Genomic DNA, 25,004 nt, shown 5'->3' with positions numbered 1-25,004 from the left:
TAGGGTGCACACACTCCAGATAAAATATAGTGGAAGCAGCTGTTGAGGTACTGACTGCATGCATTTGTCATGGAAATGCACCTTCCATCAAGTAAACATCCCCAGTGTCACACCAAGTATTGGTCTGCTGTCCAAGATGTTTGGCCATCAAATGTGCACACTTACCTGCACAGAGGCAGCTGTGGCTTAGATTATTACTTGCACACATCTTACATGCCATGGCATGAGCCCCATACCCAACAGGTAGCACCCATGAGCTGGACATGTAGCCATACCTCACCATTGCATATACCATGGCAAACAATGCAGACAGTCATGTATGTGGCGAGGATGTATGGGACAGGAATGATGTAGGAAATAAATGGCCATCCAAGACAGATGGTGTGACATGTAGCAGACCAGTTCATGCAGGCTGCCTAGTAACATGCCACAACACCGAGAGGGGTGCAGGAATGTCTAGCAAGTACTGGCTGTGCAGTACGTGTGTCAGCAATTGCCTGGACTCTGCAATCATGTGGCCCATGGGTTTAGGGTTGCCACCATTTCAGATGTCCAGAGCGGGACTTCTTTTGTAGGAACATGAGATTTTTCAGGAGAAAACATAACCGTGGATAGTGAAAAGGTCAGATCTTCACTTGTTTGCCTAAATTTAAGGTTATTCTTGTAACATTTGAGTTGCTTATGCTACTTCTTGTAACATTTGGGTGTTTCTACATACAAAATAACTTTTTATGCAACTATTAAAGAAAACCTATGATAGTTTTTTTGTCTTAAAATCTCAGGACATTTGCCACTTTTTAGTTTTTTTTGTGAGACACAACTGCCCAAAGAGGGACTGTCCCTCACAAAAATAGACAGGTGGTAACCCTACATGGGTTAGGGTAATCAGATGTGACAGTTGTATCACAGGAAACTTCAGCCAGGCCTCTCTACAGATAGTGTTTGCATAACAGAAGAGGTCCCCAAAAGGCATGCGTTGCAATGTGTACTGGTGTACCAAGACCACGTTGGAAACCTACAGACAGTATCATGTATGATACATGTGCTGCACAACCAACACCTCACCCCACCTCAGGACCACCATCCCCATCTGTACCATGCCAGTGCCAGTGCACACCGTATGTTTGCCATTCATTAGCTGGGACTAGGCTGTTAGACATGGTGTTAAGTGTTTGGACAGTGTAAACTGACACATATGTGTAGGCCATAGTTGTCAAGCATCTGCAAAAAAGCTGAAGGTGGGGAGGGGGTGTCATCATGACACAACAGTGCACTGCAGCAGGGAACCAAAGAATGCCTCAAATGGCTGTATCTGCACACAGTCAGGGTCAGGAACTGTGGCAGACATAATCCTGACCCCACAGCAATAGTGACAGCAGTGTGTAAACACTCCAAGGGATGTGCACATGAGTTGACCTTGCAATCATGCAGAGTTGGGGGACATGTGTAGGGCAGACTGAACATATACTGGCAAATGCAGATGGCCCGTGCTAGTATCCCCCTGCCAGGAATAGTGACTTCTGTAGTACACGTAACAGTAGGTGCAACAAACCATCATGATAAGGGCGTGCACACATATACACTCAAGTGCATGCATCTCAATCAGCATCACCACAACTAACACATTTGTTTGACACTACATTTGATTGTACAGAACATATGTCACATATCAGGCTCATGTAATGTTAACATATGAGGTAATGTGATCCCATGGCATATCAAGGAAGAGGGCGTCATATCAATAAGGGTGTGTTCACTCCCCGTAGCCATGGTAAGGGTTGACGTTTGTCAGTGTAATTGTAATGTATTGCTCATACATGCACCACTGATGATGACATCTATAAATCAGACAGCAGGCATTCACAAATGACATCTGTCCACATATCATCCCAGGTATGGGTTGGACAAACACATAGGGGATGTTAGCAGCAGAGCAGACATAACTGACACAGTAATACACATTCAGCAATGGTGTTTACACCTGTGAGGTATGGTGCACAGTACATGGCAGGGTACTGAACAGATGCACAGCAATACTGTGTACATGGGTGCAGTGTTTTCCAGGGGAAGGGGCATCACCTAACACAGCCCATGCACCACACACATGTATACTGTTGCTAGCATGGATTGACTATAGCTGCACTGCATGCTGTTGAGTACCATATGTTGTGCATGTTGACAGATGGGTAATGGGAGGTCTGTGTGTAATATCTTCATGCAACCTCACCTGCAAGTGTGTGTGTGTGTGTCTGTAAGTGCAATCTGGTGGAGTGGAGGGGGAATGATGCATGTAGGGTGTGTGTGTGTGTGTGTGTGTGTGTGTGTGTGTGTGTGTGTGTGTGTGTGTGTGTGTGTGTGTGTGTGTGTATGTGTGTGTGTGTGTGTGTGTGTGTGTGTGTGTGTGCGTGTTTGTGTGTGGGGTTGTTCATAAGTCTCGACTTCCCTTTGGAATTGTGCAGTACATGGACTAACACATGCAACACCAGGAATACTTATCTGATATGTTATCTCAGGACAGCTGATAGTATAATAAGGTCTGTAGCATGGAACATGCATTGGGAGGGAAACTAGACACCAGGTATACTGTTAAAACTAAAATCAGCAGACAGCTGTATGCAGCACTACAGATGCATTGGGAATTACTAGACAACACCAGTGAGTGTAACCAAATATTACTGTTGTCCACATAATAAGTTAATAGAGCAACAGATCGTGCATCTGCTGAGCAATAGTTACGTATGACACTCCAGTGCGTGACATTATTGAGTGACTGTAGTAGCCCCTAATATATGGGGACCATGCTCACAATGTCTGGACAAACCCAAGGTGAACACTGGATGACAGTGGTGAGTTGTTGTAAAACCATCTCCAGTTAAGTCAAAGAGGTAATGGAGTAACAAGTCATGTTTTGTGGTCACTTGTCTAGGCAATTAGAAGAATGATATGTTAATGAGTGATATTAATAAGTGTAGGTTTCCAAGTGTGATGCAGGAAGGAGAACTTAAGAGAATAAACCTGGGACAGTCTGTAACTCAAAGAGAGGTAGATATTATGGTGGAATGTCAGGGTGTGTGTGTGTGTGTGTGTGTGTGTGTGTGTATGCGTGTGTGTATATGTGTGTACAGTTAAGCAATGACGTACAGGTATTAAAGTGCATTTCTTGTTTTCCCCTCACAGGTGGCGAGATGGGTCAGGGTCCCTCCTGCATGCAGTCTGATGTTGATGTCCATAAAGACACTGAAAATGATGATAGGTGTGTTGAGGCACAGGTGGGGTTGTCAGAGGCCGAAACTGCACCATCATTTGACATCCCCTTGTTATCTACCCCATCCCTGCACAGAGTCACAGTGCCTATAGATACCCCATCGCCAGTGGCCATAGCAAAGGTGCATTTGGCGGTTGGTGGCAGTGCACAGGACAGTGTGGTATCTATGGCTGCTGTGTCTGGACACAGCGGCCAAAGCTGGATGTCTGGCAGGGTACGACATAGGCAGATGTACAGAGGTGCTCATGGGAGGGCTGCTGCTCATCGTGCCCCTGGCAGAAGTACCACATCTTGTACCACCAGACGTATGTTTCAGGCTGCCATGGAGGCACAGGCATGTATGGCATGGTACACCAGGCAGGGTCTGAGGCTGCAGATGGCTGCTTTTTCAGCTGTAAGTGACAACATCCGTGATCTTGCAGGTGCCCTCAATTATTATACAGAGGTCATGGATAGATGGTGGGGTGAGATGGTGTGCCTCCTCGACCTTGGATTGTCTGTGCTAGAGCATGTGATGAGACTAGTGCAATGGCCACGTGGACATAGGACAGCAACACCAACATCTGGCGATCGATGTGGACATGCAAGGACACCAAGCCACTCCCGTAGTGGCAGTACCAGCCCCAGCACTGCAGGGGGGATGCTGTCCACACCACACCACAGCAGGCCATGTGCATGCAGCTCCGACCAGTCCCAGGAGGGACCTGGTTCCAGCGGACATATGTCATCATCAGGGAAGAGTAGCACATCAAGGCTTATACCTGGACATGCCTGTGGAAACCTTGGCAGGCACAGTTCTCGTGTCCATGGCTGGAGGCAGTGAACTACACACCCTGCCAGGTATAATCTGCAGCTGTCCAACAAACACCTATATAGGGCAGCCACATGGCAGAACTGTGTGCATGCATACCCACACATAATACTAACACACCTAGGGCAATGCCATACCTACACACACCACATGGCCATATTAGTAACTTAAACCCCTTGCTCACACACATAGTGTCAAACGTATGGCCCACCCTAGGTCTTTGGCAAACCAACAACACACCCTGAGCATATGATGATACCTGTGCCACATCCCTGTCATCCATAACATTGATGCAGGGACAGGGTTATATGGTTCTGATGCACACGGTGACTGTACTACAGTGTACCAATGTACTGCTGTGTAACATGTTGTTAGTAGTAATGTTTATTTATTTATTTATTTATTTATTTATTTCCAGTTTGATAACAGGGGAAGCCCGTTTTCAGTGGAGGCCCGGGGAGAAAAGCTCCATGAATAATATATTACACACAAAAACACAGCAGAAAAGCTCTAAACTAATACATTACACACAAAAACACTCTCTGTTCTAATAGCATAATACTTTAACAATCTCCAAACAAAAATGAGGTGCATTGGGCACTATACATAAGAAAATGATATATTAATGCAACTGTAATGTTAGTAAAGTAGGAAAGAAAAAGGAAATTATAGATAGAGTTTGAATGCAGGAGCAGAGAAGCATGGGAGAAGCGAAGAAGAAGCAAATAAATTAAAGGAGAGGTGTCCAGAAGAGGATAGAAAAAGAACAGATAAACTAATGTTCATATTGTGATCGAGTCCAGGAGAACACCTTGTGTAAAAGGCAAAGGATTTAAAGGTGAGAGTAAGCATACAAGTGGGCAGTGGGATGAGAGCACTTAAAGGAAATAAAGGGTTTAATCAGGGAGGAAGGAGGAGATAATGAAGAAGAGGGAAGGGAGCTAAGGAGAGTGTCTGAAGAAGGTGAACCAGGGGGGGATGGAACTAGGATATATTGAGATCTAGGTAGGAAGTATACAATTACATTTCCAATTTTGGAAGAGGTGAGAATGGAGAAGAGATTTGAAATGTTCATAGTTTGTAGTGACTCTTAGAAGGGAAGGAAGTGAGTTCCATTTTTTTGCTGTAGTATAGGAAAGTAGGAGTTGGCCAGGGGGTCGTTTGGGTTTGTATACTGAAAATGCTTACATGTCAGGTAGTGTAGCTGTCCAACCATGATGCATTATAGCTGTTAGTAACACTGAGTGATTGTGGTCTCCATAATGTTATCCATTTGTGTTGTAGGTGTTCATGTGTCAGCAGGAGGATCGTCTGCTGTCATATCTCACAAGGGGTATGGCACTGTGGTGACACCATGGCTGTGCTATATCCTGGGTACAGTTGAACACATGTCACAGGTCTGTATAACAGTTACTGCCTGTGCCAGATGTACAGATGCACCCCTGGAACATGTATTTTCAGCAACCTGAAGTAGATCCCTTCACATACATTCACACTCTTCTTGGCAACACTGGGACTAGACACCTACCTAGGTATGTAGTGCTACTGATGTGTGTGGCTTTAATTGCACAAACCACACAGCATTTAGGATGAGGTGTGTTCTAGGTTACATGTTACATGCAGAACATCCCCAGGCATGTACAGTATGGTAATGGGGGGGGTGTAATGGTCGTATATAGACAATACATAGTGTGACATACCATCATATACGCATTAACAAACACATAACAGTCAGGCACACATCCAAGAGACCTGGGGCTATCAGTAATAACTACCTTGTCAGTGTGTCCAATGTGTTACAGGTAGGCTGCACATAGCACGTGCATACCGAGGCTGGATAGTGTTTTCAGTTACCTGCATGGTTGATGGAGACAGTGTTCACCATACAGTGGTACATGGGACATGTACTGAGGGTACCATGGTGTATTGACAGTATACCCAGCACCCACACCCCACTGTGGATATTGTATGCACTGGAACCCATGATGACACTCTGACATACCCACCATCAAACATTGACCAGGACTGCAGTACAACCCCTTGTCCATCCCAAGAGTGCTACTACAGGGATATGCATTTAAAGCACATGCCACAGGCATAGTAGGGTGATGCATTGTCATGTGAAGATTAAAAATGGCTAGAGGTAAAAATAAGGTGCAGAAAATATATAAAGCAAAAACAGAAAAACTGCTCCAAGTTAACACACAAAAAATGACGTTTATTCAAACCAAAATCAAAAACAAAAAAGAAAAGGTAAGCGCTTTCACAACTGGTGTTGCTTCATCAGACACTACTATAAAATAGCAAGCAGCTTAAATAGGTGCATTCAATTAGCTGATAAAAAACAGTCACATGATGCTATGCAAAGGCAGATAAAAGTATAGTGAACTGCAAATGGGGAAAGAAATACATTACACTAAAAATTGCTGTACATCTTGCAAATATTTGGACATAACATCACAATGGGTAATTACACTAAGCTGCTAGGCATGTAACAAAGCACTGTGCAAACTACAGGCAGACTGCCATAACACTGGCGTACATTTTGTATGGGGGAATACGCATGTACCTGCAAATATAGCAGGCTCTACAGGCATGTCACAGCACAGAGTAACAGACACCTGTGTGAAAGTGCACACCCACAACCAGTGTGACACAGCCACAGCCACATGTGGTACACAAGCTTAATACTACACTATATGGACTGTCTGATCAACACTATCCTCATATGTGCCACTCACACACTAACCCTACATATACTGGGTCATGACACAGTGTGGTCCAATGCCTGTCTGTGGTATAGGACACGTGTGTTTGGCCCTACAAACACGTGAGCCGACAGGATACCATACACTGGAGAAGCATGTAATATCAGATGGAACAGGACCAAGAACAATGACAGCTACCACAGTCTGTACACAGGCCAAGGTACATATTCACAATACACATACTGTCGACAATCACCATAAGTGCACAGACCCCATTACTGTACACACAACCACAGAATGCCCAGGTTACGTCCTCAGAAATAACATGACTAGCAGTCTAATATCTGACTGGCTTGTTATCATGTATGATGTCAATAAATAATAGTGTACAGAAGATATGCACCTCTTACTGCATAACATATGTACAAAGGTTGACAGACTTGTGGCCAATACACTGGGCCAATATTGGCATGTTGCTGTGATACCCTCATACATTTACTGTTTTAACAAGGTTTGTTGTGACATATGTCCTGTGAGGGATATGAAGTCAGTAACTCTCATGGCTGTCACCATGTACTGACTGTAATCCTCAGACTATGCTTCTGCAGTTCTAAGATAGGTGATCTGTGAGTAACACAAGGAACATAAGACTTCAAACACGGGCCAGTCTGCAGATAACCCTACAGGTGACAGTTTTCTCAAACACATAACACTGTCATGACAGATATTAAATCATGTAGACCTGCCATATCCACACAAACCCTGTAAAACCAACATTACTCCAAATGCAGAAGAGCAACACTTACATTCTGTAGTCATGTCCTGAACATCCCCCTCCTGTTTGTTGGCCTGTCTCCACAGTGTATGTTGTTAGAGGTATATCCCACTACCATCTATGATGCTGTTTGCCAAACACCGACATGAAGTCCTGCTCACAGTGAATGAAAAGAGCCAACACCCACATGATGTTCGTAGTTATAGGAGTGAGTTTCCATGCAGTTGACTGTGGGAATGTTACCACAGCTGTTCCACATGCAGTCAGCTAGTGGGGGACTGCAATTCGTGCAGAGGCCATCATCTGATCATGAGCATCACTTACAAAACACAAGCTGCTGCCTAAGCAAAGCAGGAGTACTTCTCCACATCCACCAGAGAGGGAGTGAGAGAGACAGACAGAAACAAAGAAAGACAGGGAGGGGGTGGGAGAGTAAAACCTAAGCATGTTTGTGTCACACACTTACCAGTTTCAACCCCCTGCCTATGTATTGCTATCACATGTCTATGCAGTTATTGCATGCGCCACAGAGCTTACATGTTGGGGAGCTGTCCAAAGGTATATTCGATGGTGAGTGACATCTGCAACAGTGATAAAGGAGGGATACGGTAGGTGTAGTACACGTGCCTGTCCACATGAACAGGTGTCAACATCAACACAGCCACACTCTGTCTCAGGGACTCACACACATTATCACAGTTGGCAGGGTCAGGAGTAGACTTCCTAACTAGCTAGTTTGCCACAATACAGTAATATGCAGGTATCACATGCACCACAGGGGCTATCAGGACGATATATGGTCAAAGGGTATTTCAAGGTGTCTGACATCTGAAGGCATGCTTCAGTAGGCCAATGGGAGGTGTAGTGAGTGTGAATTGTGTCCAAATCATTATAATCCACACATACACACACACACACACACACACACACACACACACACACACACACAGGTTGCCAGTACTGACATGCATTGGTGCATTGCTTCATAGGTGTGTAGTAGTTGGCTGTGCCAGAAGGCTGTACAAGGCTAGGTAAGGGATATACCTTGGCATCAGGCCACATGACAATGTTCTGCAGTGTAGGTGGGTATTGTATTCACCATCCAGTCATCTGAGTTACTGTTTTGGGTGGCCAGTGCTGTGCAGTGCTTGCCATGTATGTGTTTTATAGTCCATGACATGGACGGTGTCTGGGATGTGCACATGTCCCACATGCATATTCTGTGACATGTGGAAGTGTACCTGGGGTGTCTGGGGCATGTTGGGTAGACAGATTACCATCAGATGTGCCATTCCTGGCCTCATGTGGTGAGAACTGGCATTGGACACCAGGTTGACCCTGCACCTACATTGACAGCATGATACAGGTATTCCCTGGTGTCAGTGGTATCTGTCCATACAGGGCATGTGTGTAAGGCATGGTATGTTTTTTGTGGGTTACATTTGCTGGCTCTACAGTTGTTGCATGCGTCCAGTGGGGAACTTAGTGAAGGAGCACTGTAAGCAATGAATTGCCTATTGTAGGGATGGGACAGGGTGCCATGCCCTCTGTAGTCTACTGCAATCACACCATGGTTACTGTCTGTGGGCAATATGCAGGGAACTACCAACATAGTGGTTGTTGCCTAGCCGAGTGTGTTTGTGTATGAGACGTGGGTGGAGAGTGTTCTCTGGGTAATACAAGGGTTGCCTATAATGTTCGCCAAGCCATGATGTCACACGTAGGAGTATGGACTGTCTACCCCAGCCTCTCTGCTGTTTGACATCTGTTATACTTATAAGGTGGACATTGTGACATATAATAGACCCACCATATAAGAAAGTTGCAAAACCCACTCCACAATAAGTCAATTTGTTACACACTCAAAACTACCTCCACACAGGATATGAATGACAAACACACACACCAACTCTCACAGTTGCCATGTCTGGGATTAGAACTTCTACCTGACTATTACATCACACTACAGCATTACACAGTTATAGCATGCGCCACAGGGATTACTGGGCTACTTCTTCACCAAAGGTGTATTTCAAAGTGAATGACATCAGCAGGTTTGCCAAAGTAGGGCAATGGAAGTTGTAATGATTGTGAATGGCCTCCAAAGCATTGATCCCATAAGCAAACACACAAACCTTTACACTTGCCATGTCTGGGAATAGAACTCCTACCTAACTAGTGTATCACACTACAGCATTACGCAGTTATAGGATGCGCCACAGAGATTACTGGGCTACTCCTTCCCCAAAGGTGTATTTCAAAGTGAATGACATCAGCAGGCTTGCCAAAGTAGGGCAGTGGAAGTTGTAGTGACTGTGAATGGCCTCAAAAGCATTGGTCCCTACACAGACAAACAAACTCACACAAAAACGTTTACACTTGCCATGTCTGGGAATACAATTCCTACCTAACTAGTATATCACAGTACAGCATTATGCAGTTATAGGACACGCCTCAGAAATTACTGGGCTACTCCTTCCCCAAAGGTGTATTTCAAAGTGAATGACATCAGCAGGCTTGCCAAAGTAGGGCAATGGAAGTTGTAGTGACTGTGAATGGCCTCAGAAGCATTGATCCCCTACACAGACAAACTTTTATACTTGCCATGTCTGGGAGTAGAACTCCTGCCTAAATAGTATATCACACTACAGCATTACACAGTTATAGGACATTCCAAAGAGATTACTGGGCTTCTCTTTCCCCAAAGGCATATTAAAAAGTGAATGACATCAAGTTGTAGTGACTGTGAATGGCCTCAAAAGCATTGATCCCTACACAGACAAACACACACAAAAACATTTACACTTGTCATGTCTGTGAATATAACTCCTACTTAACTAGTATATCACACTACAGTATTTCACAGTTATAGGATGCACCACGAAGATTACTGGGCTGCTCCTTCCCCAAAGGTGTATTTCAAAGTGAATGACATCAGCAGGCTTGCCAAAGTGGGGCAATGGAAGTTGTAGTGACTGTGAATAACCAGAAAAGCATTGATCCCTACATAGACAAACAACCACACACACAAACTTTTACACTTGCCATGTCTGGGAATAGAACTCCTACCTAACTAGCATATCACACTACAGCATTGCACAGTTATAGTATGTGCCACAGAGATCACTGGGCTACTCTTTCCCCAAAGGTGTATTTCAAAGTGAATGACATCAGCAACCTTGCCAAGGTTGGGCAATGGAAAGTGTAGTTCATAGGTTCATAGGTTGAGACTAGACTATCGGCCCTAGGGCCTATACATGCCTAGACATGACAATTCCCTGGCTATGTCTTCCCGCAATATTTACTTCTGTGGACCCCTGTCTAGCAGGGCAGCTGACATGATCCCCGCAGTCAATTTCCTTTCTCCAATCCAATCATCCAGGTTCATTTTGAAGAGGGTTCATAGGTTCATAGATTAGTACTAGGCTAACTATCCTTATGGACCACTTTAAGCCTAGCTAATTGCTCCCTGTGAGAATCAAACCCTGCACCTTGCATCTGTAAGGTCAACACCTTAACCATCATGCCAACCTCCCACCCCAAAAAAGCCAAAGAGGCACTCTGCTTGACATGTATGGGCAGTCTATTCCAGAGTCTGGGGAGTCTCTGGGTCAGGAACACATCCCTCCAGCATGTATTGTTCATTGTGATGACAAGAGTTGGATCCCTGGAGTATCTGGCTGTGAGGGTTTGGAATTCTTTAAGTGTAGCAAGTCCAACAGCTGTGTGTTTGATATGGCATGGTATGTTAAGCAGAGATCACTGCTGAGAACACAATATGTGAGTATAGCTGGATGATTTTCAGAAAGTCATAGGTTCATATGTAGGTACTAGGCTATTGGCCGTGGGGCCTATACAAGCCCAGCCAAAAAGGTACCTTGGCTTTTGCCACCCATGAAAATTGCTTTCCTGTGCCACTGTCGAGCAGAGCCACAGAGGTGGTCAGCACAGAGCATCTGGTTTAGGCCTGTAATCCATTTTGTGAGGTATGTCTGCAGCCTTTCTAGTTGTTGCAGATGTCTTGTGAGGTACATACGTAATGGGCCATTGCAGTCTGTACTGGGTCTACTGAGAGATGACTACTGTGGGACAATGGCCTCCTTTTCCTGCATGTAAAGCCCTTAGTGGTGAGGTGCGCCACATAGGTGGGTTTCCTGACTGTTGTGGTGATGTGGTTATCAAAGGTGTGACCACTTTCCACCTGTGTCCCTAAGTCTGTTATCACACTTTAGGTGTTTAGTGTACTGCCACCTATGTGGTACTTCACAGGTACATGTCGCTTCCCAAAGGGGATAACTGCATATTTCTTGGCATTGATCTTGAGGCTATGGTGCAGGCACCAAGCATGTGTTTCTGTAAGGTCCTTTTGTAGAATATCCACATCAGATGGGGATTCAGTATTGGCTCCCAGTGTGCAGTCATATGCAACCTTTGTCTGCCAGAGTCCCTTACTGTCAGACTGTACTTCCGAGCAGTAGATGCCAAACAAGGGTGGTGCCAGGACTGAACTTTAAGGTACTCCAAATGTCACGTGTCTGGGGCTGGGGTTGGTGTCACCTATGTTTACAGTATGGGTTCTGTCAGTGCAACAGGTGGCCCATCAGGTGACATAGGAATTGATGGCCAGTTTGATACATTTATCTATGATTCCAGACTGGGAAATGGTGTCAAAGGCCTTGGCGAGGTCCGGATAGACTGTGTGAACCACCTTACCCTCGTCCACAGCTCTGGAGATGGATTCACAGTTATCAATCAGGTTGAGGTGACATGATCAGCCCTTCACAAGCCCAACCTGGTTGAGATCCAGTGTTTGCAGGTTGCCAATGTTTTTGTTTTAATTTCCATGATAATACATTCCATGGCCTTGCAAATCAAGCACGTCATACTGCTGGGGCTGTAATTCCCAGTATACAAGGTGGAACCCCCCTTGTGGACTGGGATAACTGTAGCTGTGCGGCACACAGTGGGCACAGAGCCTGAGGTGTGGCTATGATTAGACATGGCATGTAGGTGAGATGCCAGTTCAGCTTGTAGCTCACGTAGTACACAGCCCAGGATGTTGACTGGTCCCATGGCTGCTGTTGTCATAGCTCTGAAGAGTGTGGTTTTTACCTTTGTGGCTGTTATTACCAGAATCTGGCAATCTTTACATGTTGAGATGGGCCATTTGGGGTTGGGAGGGGAGTGCAGTTGGCACTGAATCGATCTGCCAGGATATTGGCAGTATCCCTGGTAGCAATATATTTCATACCATCCTGTTGTAACTCAGAGCAGATCTGAACATTGCCATTTAGATTCCTCACATAGCTATGGAGCAGCTTGCAGTTGTCTTTGACATCTTTGGATGTATTATGTTCGTAACTAGCTTTGGTGGATGTTATGAGGGATCTCTGCTTCTTACTGTGGCTGGTAAGGGAGTATTTTGCATCCTGGAAATTCCCCCATTTCTGCAACAGTTTCCTCCTTTTGTTGTACAGTATGTTTATGGCTGGGGACCAGCACATTGGCTTCCTTTTCTTGGTGGGGAGCGTCTTGGTTCTATATTGGATGGCACGATTCATGCACGAGTGGATGTTCTCATACAGTGCCTTCATGTAGGATTCAGCAGTCATCCTTTCAGTTCCCATCTGTATGGGTGTCATGATGTTAGTCACGTCTGACATGTGTAGCATGACACTGGCTTTGGAGATGTGTGCTACGGAGGTTTCTTACTGGGGTCTGGGAGAGGGGATGTTGATGTTAAGGGTGATTAGCTCGTGGGCAGAACTGACCATAGACGGGGTGACCATAGGTGTGGAGCATTGATTTCCCATGTTGGTAATGACCAGGTCTAGGATATTTGAGCCCCTGGTGGGACTATGGGTTACTTGATACAGGGCATTGGGACTTATGACTTCCAAGAACTGTTGGGCACACGTGTTGGTACACAAGTGGTTTTCCCAGTTAATGGCAGGGTAGTGTAAGTCACCCAGTATTAGGGTGTTTGCTTGTATCATAATATTTCACAGTATGTTTCAAAAGCTGTAGTGGGAATCATGGGACATGGTGGGGGATCTGTAGCAAGCTATACAATTTGGTATGCAGTCTAACCTACTGTTAGTTGCACCAGGGGTATTTCAGACACATTCTGTTGGGCAAGTAGCCTGGTGGTATGAATATCTTTGGTGAATATGGCCACTCCTCCACCTTTATTGCTTTGGTCCTGGTTAGGTGGCCAACAGGTGTGGTGAGAGCTGTACCTGGTTTTGCACGGGTGCTCTCTGGAGGCTTGGATCAGGTCTCTGTTACTGCACAGTTATCAATGTTCTCCATTTGTAGATGTGCGTAGTGACTGTGAATGGCCAAAAAAACATTGATCCCTACACACACACAACCAAACACACACACACTCACAGAGTTTCACAGTTGCCATATCTGGGGACAGAACTCCTCATAGCACACACCACAGAACTTACGGGGCTACTCCTTCCCCAAAGATATATTTCAAAGTGAATGACATCAGCAGCCCTGCCAAAATAGGGCATTTGTAATTGTAGTGAGTGTGAATGGCCTAAAAAGCACTGATCCCTACACAGACAAACACACACACACACACACACACACACACACACACACACACACACACACACACACACACACACACACACACACACACAGTTGCCATGTCTGGGATTAAAACTCCTACCTAACTAGTACATCATACTACAGCATCACACAGTTATAGGATGCACCACAGAGATTACTGGGCTACTATTTCCCCAAAGGTGTATTTCAAGATGAAGACATCAGCAGGCTTGCTATAGTAGGGCAATGTGGAGTGCAGTATGTGTGCATGGGCCATAACCCCTTCATCTAGAGGCAAACACACAACACTCAGGCACACACAGGTTTATATTCCACAGGTACATGTATACAGCTGCTAGATGACTGCTGACTTGTGCAGTCATATTACACAGTTATCACAAGCACCACAGACACTATAGTGCTGAGGGATACCAGAGGCAAATGTCTACGGTGATTGACATTTGCACATTGTGTGGTTTTAGCCAATTGGATGTGTACTGGGTGGGACAGGCCTCATGATGGGAAGCTCTTTGTCACTGTCTGTCACTCTCTTCCACAAATCTATGTATGTGAAATTTTGGCCTGTTATAGTGTGTTTTCCTTGGATATATGTGTGTATTCCTATCCAATATGTGTGCAAAGCATGACTGATGTGTACTGAGGAGTGTGTACACTAACATCTGCAACTGTCAGAAATGTATGGTCCACTGTTGTTGCCACACATGGGCTTCATTTCTAAGTGTGTGAGCATGCCCAGTATGACCTTTTAGTATTTTGTTGTCTGACATGGCCTTCATTTCTCTTAGTGTGGTAGCATGCCTAGTATGACATTCTGTATTGAATGTATGAATCCATTCCAGGTAGATTGTACTCCAGTGTAGGCTTCTGTGTTCTACACCTGCAGCTAGCAACCTGTTTCTGCGGAATATCTATAGAGTGGTTGACAATATGGGGTCAAAATGGGCAAAGGATAGTGGGTTACTGTAGGTAATTGTGTCTGTGCTGCTTCTGCTACATGGTCTTGGTGTTAGGAGAGATATTCAGACATATGTACTGTTTTACACCATGATGTTTTATGTCATCAAGTACTGTCAGGTATGCATATTTGCTTGCAGTAATAACCTGGGGAACACAGGGTGAATGCAGCTGTGTCCAATATTGTGGTCAGCAGCCTACATATTCTTGCACAATCATGCCATTCTGGAGGGGACACTGCAGACACTTGCTACTGGGTCTGTGTAAATGGTTCAGCACCTTGGTACAGTGGTGGCCGAGGATCTCATGCTTGTACATCGATCAACATGGCAGTATGGCCATATCCTGCTGTTGCCATACCTCACAGCTGTACAGATTCACACAGGTTACCCAGAGGCAGGGATCATAAATCTGGACATTACCCCTTCATATTATGGTTTATGAGCAGGTTTGTAGCCACCCATTCTTGTGTTTGCAGCCGGGGATAGTATGTGCACATGGCTGAGTTTCAGACTTCACACACTCCATGCTGCCCATGCTCCTACCCCCCTCTATTATTCTATCCTCTTCCAAACATTATGCAACCATTATCTGATATGTTCCCTATAGTTATCACCTCATCCGAGCAGTAATTTTGTGTTGGTCCACAGTTCATGCAGTAGGATATGGTGGACATGTTGCTGGGATTTGTCCACATGGCCTTGCATTTGGGTTCTGTGGACTGTGTTGTGTTGTTATTTGGGAGTCCATGACATAACATAGATTGGCAGTATGGGTGAGACACAGACCTTTGGCAGAGGACTGTAGGCCATTTGGTAGTGATGCAGGCCAGCTGTAGCATGCCATTGCATTTTGTCACTCCTACAGTCCCAGACTGCAATACACTATATTCCCCTGGGTGACAGAGTAGGTGTGCAAGGTGTTCATGCCAATACTTTCTGTCATTATTGATCCAGTGGTGTGGATGCTGGCAGGGTGCTGCTTACAGCTAGGGACACACCTGCATGGGGCACCTGTTCTGCATGCAGCATTCTTTAGCTATTGCCATACAGAGGTGGGGACCCAACAGCAGGTATAAGACCAGAGAGGTACCTGTGGGTGATGGTGGGGTATGATGGGTGCATGTGTGCTATGGACATTACTTGCATATGACTCACAGATATGCATGGGGCATTCCACTTATGCTGGCTTGTGCAGGGGTATCAGCTGTTTCTCAATACTTCATAACTGTGACCTTTGTGGTCTGCCAATGTTTGGCCAGACAACATCGGTATTCCCTATTACAAGCCCAAATAATGTGCTGCTAACCTGTATATACAATTCCAAGGGTGTGTCCATTTGACAGTTACATATTATACACCGCCTGGCGCAAGTCCCCCTGTGTACTGCTTGTAGGTCTGGGCCCACATTCATGCCATGTCCATCTTTCAGATGGTGACACGTATTACTTCCAAACATTTACTATGGCTTACTGCTGGAATGTGTTTTGCTGGGAAGCATTGTTTTGGCACTGCAGTTATGAGAACTTGGCCTTATCATCGGCAGTACTGGCCAATGGCCACCAGGATAAACCTCACCATACATGCATACTGACCACTCTCACACAATATACAACACACAGCAGCCTAACACACATAGCCCTGCATACTGTACACATGCTACAATCTGTCCTGCTACCTTGGCCAGCTCAGGTAATCTGTGCGCCACTGTTATTATACCTACACGATACATGTTACTACATTTCTACATAGGATTGGGGGTGGGCACACCTGACTGTTACTGCATTTCTACATAGGATTGGAGGGGCACACCTGACTGTTACTACATTTCTACATAGGATTGGGGGAGGGGGCACACCTGACACTTGTACACATTTGCTATGACTGCACTGGTATTTCAGGTACTCCATTTAATTCTGTATTCTGACCTGTCATGCTGACTAGAGGCATATCAGTGTACTACAGGTCTTAGGTTTGATTGACCTACATTTCAGTTTCTGACTTCTGACCCTTCAGAACTAACATCCCACTGCCTGACCTGTTGTTGTCTGTCTGTGTAGGTCTGGGAGGGAATGTTCTCCATAGCCATCAATCAGAGGCCTTAGCACAGCCTTTGTTTGTATTTGTCTAAGCCTGCCCTGCTGGCTGAGACTATTGTTGGGAATGCAAGCCTCCCTGATTTGCATGTATGTATCCTATAGACACACATGTGGCCCAGCACATTTCTGCAGTGAGTTTTGTCACCTTGTCTAGTACTGGCTACTATGGTGACAGCAGTATTTGTTACAGATCTCATGCTGCCACTGTAAGTGTCTACTATCAGTTAGCATCCCATTCACCCACCCGATTCCCTTGCATGCTCACATCCATACCATAGATACAAGTAACAAAACATACTACTCCATTTGGCAATTGATAGGGAGAGTGACTTACCTTGTGGCTGTGCCAGTATTGAGGATGGTGCTGGTGGGCTGACTATGTCGGATGCAGATATTACACCCCCTATCATGGTTAAGCACCGGTAGTGTCATGTTTGGCATCCTTTTTACTGTATATGTGAGTCAGAGAGGTGTCATTCCCTGGGCTCCTACCGTGTCAGTGTATGTGCTATGCGTTGCCTGTCTGCCACAGTTTGGGTATACTGGGCACGCCTCCTTCTGCCTATTGGGGCAGGCTCAGGTTGTTCCTCCTCTGAGTCACTCTGTGCCTGTGCAGGCCTTGGCAATGGTGGGAGGCTGTGTGGATCTGACCTGTGTGGTTCCTGCTGCAGCTGGTTCCACAGGATCATATTGTGTAGCATGGCACATACGATGGCAATTTGGGTACATGTAGCTGGTGAGTACTGAAAGGCTCCACCGGATGTGTCCAGGCACCAGAACCATGACTTGAGCATCCCAAGCACACGCTCTATTATGGTTCTAGTCTGTGCATGTGCCTCATTATGGAGTTCTTGTTCAGCTGTGTGTGTGTGTGTGTGTGTGTGTGTGTGTGTGTGTGTGTGTGTGTGTGTGTGTGTGTGTGTGTGTGTGTGTGCATTTCTGATGGGTGTCATCAGACACGGCTCCAGTGCGTAACCAGCATCCCCCACTAGGTGGCTGTAAGGGATGTCCCCACTGGCAAATCTCTGGTACAGCTGCCTGATAGCTTCCAGGGCAGCCAGCACACACATTCATTATAATGCCCTGGGCATCGCACACAACCTGGCAGTTGATGGAGGGGAAGCCCTTGCGGTTGATGTAGACCCTACCCTGCTCACCGGGTGGTGCTTTAATGCATATGTGCGTGCAGTGTATAGCACCCACTACCTCAGGGTATTCTGCTATTTGGTGGAAGAGATGCATATTGCTGGCCAACGCCTCATGGCTGTTGTGGAAATACACATGCTCACCGGCATGTGCTGACATGGCATCCAGGAACTGGTGGAGTGCCATGGATGCTGATGCCTGTGAGATCCCCATGAATATCCCCAGTTGGCCTTTAGAAGGTACCAGTGGCTAGTATTCTTAGGCCTACACATACCTTGGTATCCACTGGGATGTGTTCCCCTCTGTTGGTTCTGTGTGTGAGGTGTGGCCGGCACAGCTCAACAGTTTGCTGCAGGAGGTCCCTGTCCACCCTATAGCACTCCACTATCTGCAGCTCATGTAGCCCCTGGTAGGTTACCCTGGGTCTGTTTACTCTTCTCCTTCTCCTCACTGTGGGTTGGTCATCAGCATTCTCATCCTCACCACCCTCAGCCTCTTCCACATGTTGATTTATGATAGCTGCTGCAGCCCCTATCATTTTGTTGCTTTTGTTTGGTAAAATTTCTCGGCTTATGTACACCGGTGGTGTAGAGTTTGTGGGAGAAAACAGAGGGAAAGGTGTTTTCATAGTTTATAGTGGTGTGTTGGGCTGCTGCCTGTGTAATTGGCTGATTGTGATACATTTCACCTGCCAGCTATGCTAGTTCTCCTTGATTACCTTCCTACTGCTGTTTTCCCTTCCCATTGCCTTCCTGTTTAAGCCCAGGGGCACACCGTGCAAACAGCATGATCAGATGTGCACAGAGCTGCTATTTCCTGGTTTACTTTTTTTTTCCTTTAAAACATGGTGCGCAGCACGCATACCCTCTTAGGCAATGTAAAGAGTGCTAGGCAGCCTCAGACACATCCCCTTGCTTAGCTCTGCTAAGCTAAGGGCAAACCCAAGCCACAGGGCTCCAGTAAGCTTACAGTATGCCTGACACACCCCTCTATGATGTCAGCTAGCTCTTAGGCTTCCACCATGGTCTTCCGGCACTGACACGATTGGGTGCAGGCTAGCCATGAGTGGGGATCTAAAATTCAGTATAATTCCCCTCATTTGCATAGGATTACCTGCTAATGCCTAGTTACAAGTCCCACACTGAGCCTTCCCCCTTAGCAACCACTATTCACTGGCTATGTTGTCTTCTGCCTGCTATTGAGTATAATGGCAAAATTGTGATTTTTGGCTAGAATGCTTATTTCAAGTTTTTTTTTATTTTCAGCCTGATCCCGTTTGCGTGCCACTGCCCTATGCTTAAATAGCTGAAATCAGCTAAAAAAAAACAAAAGTTTTTTTTATTTATTTTTGCAACTGTTTTCCATGCCAGTGGCCATATATTTGGCCATTGGCATGCTTTCCACATAATATACACTCTTTATTTGGAGCTGTCATGGCTCCAATTTGTAGTTTGCAGAAATGTACTCTGTTACTAACCAAGTACATTTCTGCAGACTACACTAGTCCTGCATGGCCGGCTGCCACCTTCCAGGATCACAAATTCACCTCATTTGCATGGTTTTCACCTGTGAATGGGGTCATTTGCATACAGGAGCTGTGTCCATGCAGGAATAGTGCAGGAGCGCTTTGCACATCCTGGGAGCTTACTCCTGGATCGCACAGCAGCCATATTGCCTCCAGCAGCTCCTGCACTATTCCTGCACGCCGTGCAGAGCTTGCAGAATCCTGGGGATAATTTGAAGTATTTTATTGTTTTACTAAATAGATTGGTTCATTGGATGTCACATGATTAGCTTGAGATGTATTTAAATGGCTTATGTTTCATTAATGGCAGTTCTGAAGAAGTCCCACTTGGGGATGAAAGTGCTCAACTTCTGTAATAAACTTGTGGAGTTTTATCTGGACTTTTGCTGTTTTTCCACATTTCTGGTGTAGTTATTATTTGGATTCATATTTGTTTGATTTTTGTCAGTAAAGTTTTAGTGCATTATGAATGTAGCCATAGCAGAAGGTGGCCATTATCCTTATAAATAATTGATTATATTATTGTGTTCTTACATTGCAACCAGTAGTAAAAATTAGTAAATACACAAAGTTATTTTCTTATTTTATTATTTGCACACTGTAGTGGCTTATTTTATGAATGTTTCTCTGTTTATTGTTGATAGAAGTTGTTTGATAGTTTTATACTATGTATTGGTTCTGTATTTAATGGATGTATTTTAAGTATTCTGCTGTTTTTGTATTACAACTTCTTGGTCTTTAAATGATAACAAAATGTGTGTGAATCTTAAGTAAATAATGCTTTTGCAGATTAAAAAATAGTTTTAATGTTTTTAATCCATTGTATAGAATGCCTACAAGCTAGCGTGGCCACGGTGGTGCAGTGGTTTGCATTGCTGCCTCACAGCAAGAGGTTCTCTGGTTTGATCCTTGGCTGGGGTGCCTTCTGTGTGGAGTCTGCATGTTCTCCTTGTGGTCAAGTGGATTTTCTCTGGGTGCTGTGCTTTCCTCCCACATCCCAAAGACATGCTGTAGTTGGATTGGATACTCTAAATTGGTCCCAGGTGGGTCTGTGTGTGTGTATGGGGACCTTGTGTGGAAGGTTGGGTGCTGGGCTGACAACTTGACACTGTAAAACTCCACTGCCAATCATGAGTGGACAGGTGATATGCTGTGGCAACCCCTAACCAGGAAAAAGCCAAAAGAAGAAGATAGAATACAAGCTTTTTAAATGTTAAGGTTTCAAAAATTACCTCAGTGATGGTCAGTTCATTCAAGTATTATTTCAAGGCATATTGCATTTTGAGTTACAATAGAGCATCTGATCAGAACATGTACATCACATTACAGCGTGCTTCACAAGAAAAGCCACAATGAATTTTAGATGAGTTTTGCTTTGCATGATTTCCAGATAAGCAATCTTTTTATAGTACAGTTCTTCATGGAGTTGATAAATTGTACCTTACAGCTGAAAAAATTAAGCTTTTGCACAAAAATGGGGTCATATTGGGAGTGATTTGCTTTTTATTATCATTTATTGCAGCTTGTTTAATCAACTTAAAATTAGTCACCAACAAAGCATCTGCACTTTCAAAACTTCCTGCTCCAGATTAACTAAATTGTACTCATGACACAACAATAAAGACAAGCTGTCCTGCAATCCTCTGGTGTGGGTCACCTTCACCATTCCTGAACTCTCTCTCTCTTTCTTTTTTTCTCCTTCTCTCTGTAAAAAAAAAAAAAAAATATATATATATATATATATATATATATATATATATATATATATATATATAGACACACCCACACACACACAGATATATATATATATATATATATATGGGTCTACTTTGTTTCATTGAAAGCTCATTTCACTGAATTTGAATTCACCCTGACCAAATCGCTGAAAGCTCAAATTACTGAAAACTCATTTCACTGACTCTCATTTCACTGAAGTGAAGTACTGGCACTGTGTAGAGTACTGTAAGGCAAGTAAAAGGTATATGCCCTTTTCCCCACTGTAGTGTGATCCTGGAGTTAGTATATATATAGTTGGAGGGGGCGTAGACTCCCACCTAGTTTGGTTTTATATTATATTTCACAGAAAGCTTCAAAAGAATAGAACATGCATACTTAAAACACCAATGACTAACACTTTCCAGAAGACACTATAAACCCAAACTAATTGGGGGAGCTATTTTTTTCAAGGTGACATGGGATAGGTGGAAAAAGTATGAGAGGAAGGTAGGGATGGAGTGTAGAAAGCATGTTAGATACACTTAAAATAGCAGAAAAGACAGTTTTATTCTCTCCATTTGCCTTCAGTCAAATATATTCTTAATGTTATATGAAGGCTACTTTAAACAGATTTGTAGGTTCAGATATTTGGTTAACAAGCTGAAGGCCTATTATCCACTGAGATGCTTGATGCGTTGGCTTCCATGTTGGAATTCATAGAGTCCCATTTCTTCATCCAGTTACTCCTTGAAGGCATGGATTGATGGGCTGAGTTTAAATGAGAGGCAGATGTTATTCCATGGGCTTGGGAGTCTATAAAATATGAGGCTGTGTTTATTCTTTTGAGGCCAAGTGGTCTCTTGTTTTAAGGTCACAATGGGGCTATATTAAGCAAAGGTTTTCAAATAGTAATGACTCCTTTTATATTTTATTATGTCAAGCATAAGTTTTTTTCTACAAAGTCAGTATGATACTGAGAAGAAAGAGCAGCCATGGTCTGGCCTTGAAGTTATTCGATCCTCTTTAGAATGAAATGTTGTGTCTTCGCTGACTGCACCAGATGCAGTTTGAGTAGTTTACAGAATATCCAAAAGTTTATAACTGGTCTTATAATGGGGAACAGTGCTCTCCCTAGCATGGCTGTCAAACACGTGGAGGATTAGGTGAGTAACTGTATATACATCATGAGTTTAAGCAGCTGTATGTGTATCAGATGAAGGGTCATAATCTAGAAGGACTCCAAAGTCTCAGGGTTTTGCCATTTTTGCTCCTGTAAGTCATACCTTTTAAACTCTTAGCAAAAGAAATCTGGTAAAGCCTAAAAATAACCTGGGTACAAAAGCCCCAATTATTCTTGTAAACTTAGAAACATCAGAATAACAGGATTTGTGTTAACATGCATTTTCTGAAGGATATGAAGTCTGAATCTCAAATGTATGTCATTATTTAGTGACTTCAGTCGTTAGTGTTTTGCCAGAAAACCACAAATTTATAAGGAACAGACCAGAAAGATGAGGCAAAGATCTGAATGTTCTGCTAAAATCTGGACAGCTGAGAGATACGCTGTGTGGAGTTCATGTCTTGTATTAAACTTACAAGTGATGTTAAACTGCACTTTTAATGTAGTCATCCCAGCACTGAAACAGTGCTAGACAGAGACAGAGATTAAAATTATGATTTGATATCCTTCATCTCTTAAATCATGGGCAGTGTTAAGGCAGAAATTAAGTAAGCAAGCCTGAGTTATCATCATTACACGGACTAGTACAAACAGGAGCAGTTCTTTTTTAGCAGGGTTCCGGAAATCTTTCTGCTTCTGCTATGTCTGCTCTGCAGAACTTCAAGGTCTCAGGCTTTATGACCTTAGAAGATAATTTGAAATGTAAATGATGACTGTAATGTAACAGCATTTGTCTCATTTTATTCTTTCCAATGTATAAAATATGAGCCAATTGGATGAAAGCTCACAGAAAGTAAATCATCTAAACAGTATAGTGATGGTGTAAGTCAGGGACTGACCAGATATAATTCATATTTTCTGTTTTTTTTTTTTTTTTTTTTTATTCTTTCAGGTGTTTGAATCTGTTGAAGAAACTGAGCAACCAGAGATGGAAGAGAAGAATGAAGGCTTGAAGCAAGCCACCAAAATTCCTAATGGCATCCTTCCAAATGGGACTTGTTCGCCTGATTCGGGACATCCATCATCTCGGAATTTCTCCATTACTTCAGTATATTCCGAACACAGTTTTAGTACTGATGACACTGTGTCAATGGACACAGCCAAAAATCATTTGCATCTCCAGATGAAACAGAGGGATGCAGCAAGTAGAAAACGTAAAGGATCAGATGATGTTTCAATCTATAAGAGCACAGAGGAAGTGCTTCCTTCACTGGACAGTTCAGAAGGTGATTTTCCAGCCAATGACAGCTCTGAAGACCTCCTGTCAACCACTGAGAACTCAGAGGAAATACCACCTCTTAAAGACAATGCCATTCTTACTGTAGTTGAAATGAGAACTGAGTATGCTGATAAACAAAGCTTGGATGGGAGTGAAGATGCCCTTTCTGAAGAGCCAGAAATGGAGAGTTTGTATCCACAAGTGGACTCACTGGCAGTTTCTGACAGCAACCCTAACAATATTTCTCCTGTTTCTTCAACTGGAGTTTCATACTCAGTAAGCACTAACATTTTAGTAAATTAATTAGTACAGATTAGCTATTTCTAACAGCAAAACATGAGAAATACACAAAAAGGCATACCGGTGCAAAAAATGGTGACAGACTCGTACGCAATAATATGATTTTTTTTATTTTTATTTTATTTCATTTTCAAGTCTTTGCTGATTTATAATATTAGTAGTCAGTAACTTCTGCCTTCAGTGATATTGTATCCTTGGTCAGATGTATGATTCCTTATAATGAAACAATAAGGAAACAGCCTGTGAGAAACAGGATCAGATGAACACAATGCAGATCAATTCTGCTCATTCCAGTAACATTTAGTCTACACTGTCATTATACTATGTAGTTTATTCTGTGTGAGGAGTTTCTGATACACTAGACTTCATATCCAGATCCTGCATTATTGGATAATATTCTCCAGGATGGTACCAGATACAGCATATTATGGCCTTTTTCTGTATCTCACCAGATCCACTCAGGGTGTAACTACAGTGGATCCTCATTATGTTTGAAATTACATGAAAAAGCAGTAGCACTCCCCAGTATCACACTGTTATTCTCAGACCACTGCACCAGTACTCAAAGAAGTCCTAAGTAGTAAACTGCCATTATTCTTGAACTCTTCAGCTTGAATGCCTCCAAATCAAGTTTTTTTGTTTTTCCTTTCCCTCTAGCAAGAACTACTGGACATGTACACAATAAATCTGCATCGGATTGAAAAGGATGTACAGAGATGTGA

The 25,004-nt window shown here is 43.9% G+C and overlaps 1 protein-coding gene across 1 annotated transcript in view; it reads left to right on the top strand.

Annotated features, from left to right (window-relative positions):
* SGSM1 (small G protein signaling modulator 1) overlaps positions 1-25,004 on the top strand; it is a 1,353,076-nt gene that overhangs the window by 1,054,355 nt on the left and 273,717 nt on the right. The window contains exons 18-19 of the mRNA XM_044068489.1: positions 23,656-24,258; positions 24,940-25,004. The exon at positions 24,940-25,004 is cut by the window's right edge and continues 60 nt beyond it. Coding sequence (XP_043924424.1) covers positions 23,656-24,258; positions 24,940-25,004 — 668 coding nt within the window. The remainder of the gene's footprint in view (positions 1-23,655; positions 24,259-24,939) is intronic.

The sequence above is a fragment of the Protopterus annectens genome, chromosome 4.part0, assembly GCF_019279795.1.
Source record: "Protopterus annectens isolate FY-2018-M chromosome 4.part0, PAN1.0, whole genome shotgun sequence".
Lineage (NCBI taxonomy): Eukaryota > Metazoa > Chordata > Ceratodontiformes > Protopteridae > Protopterus > Protopterus annectens.
Note: the sequence above shows the minus strand (reverse complement) of the source record. Positions and strands in the feature narration are given on the sequence as shown.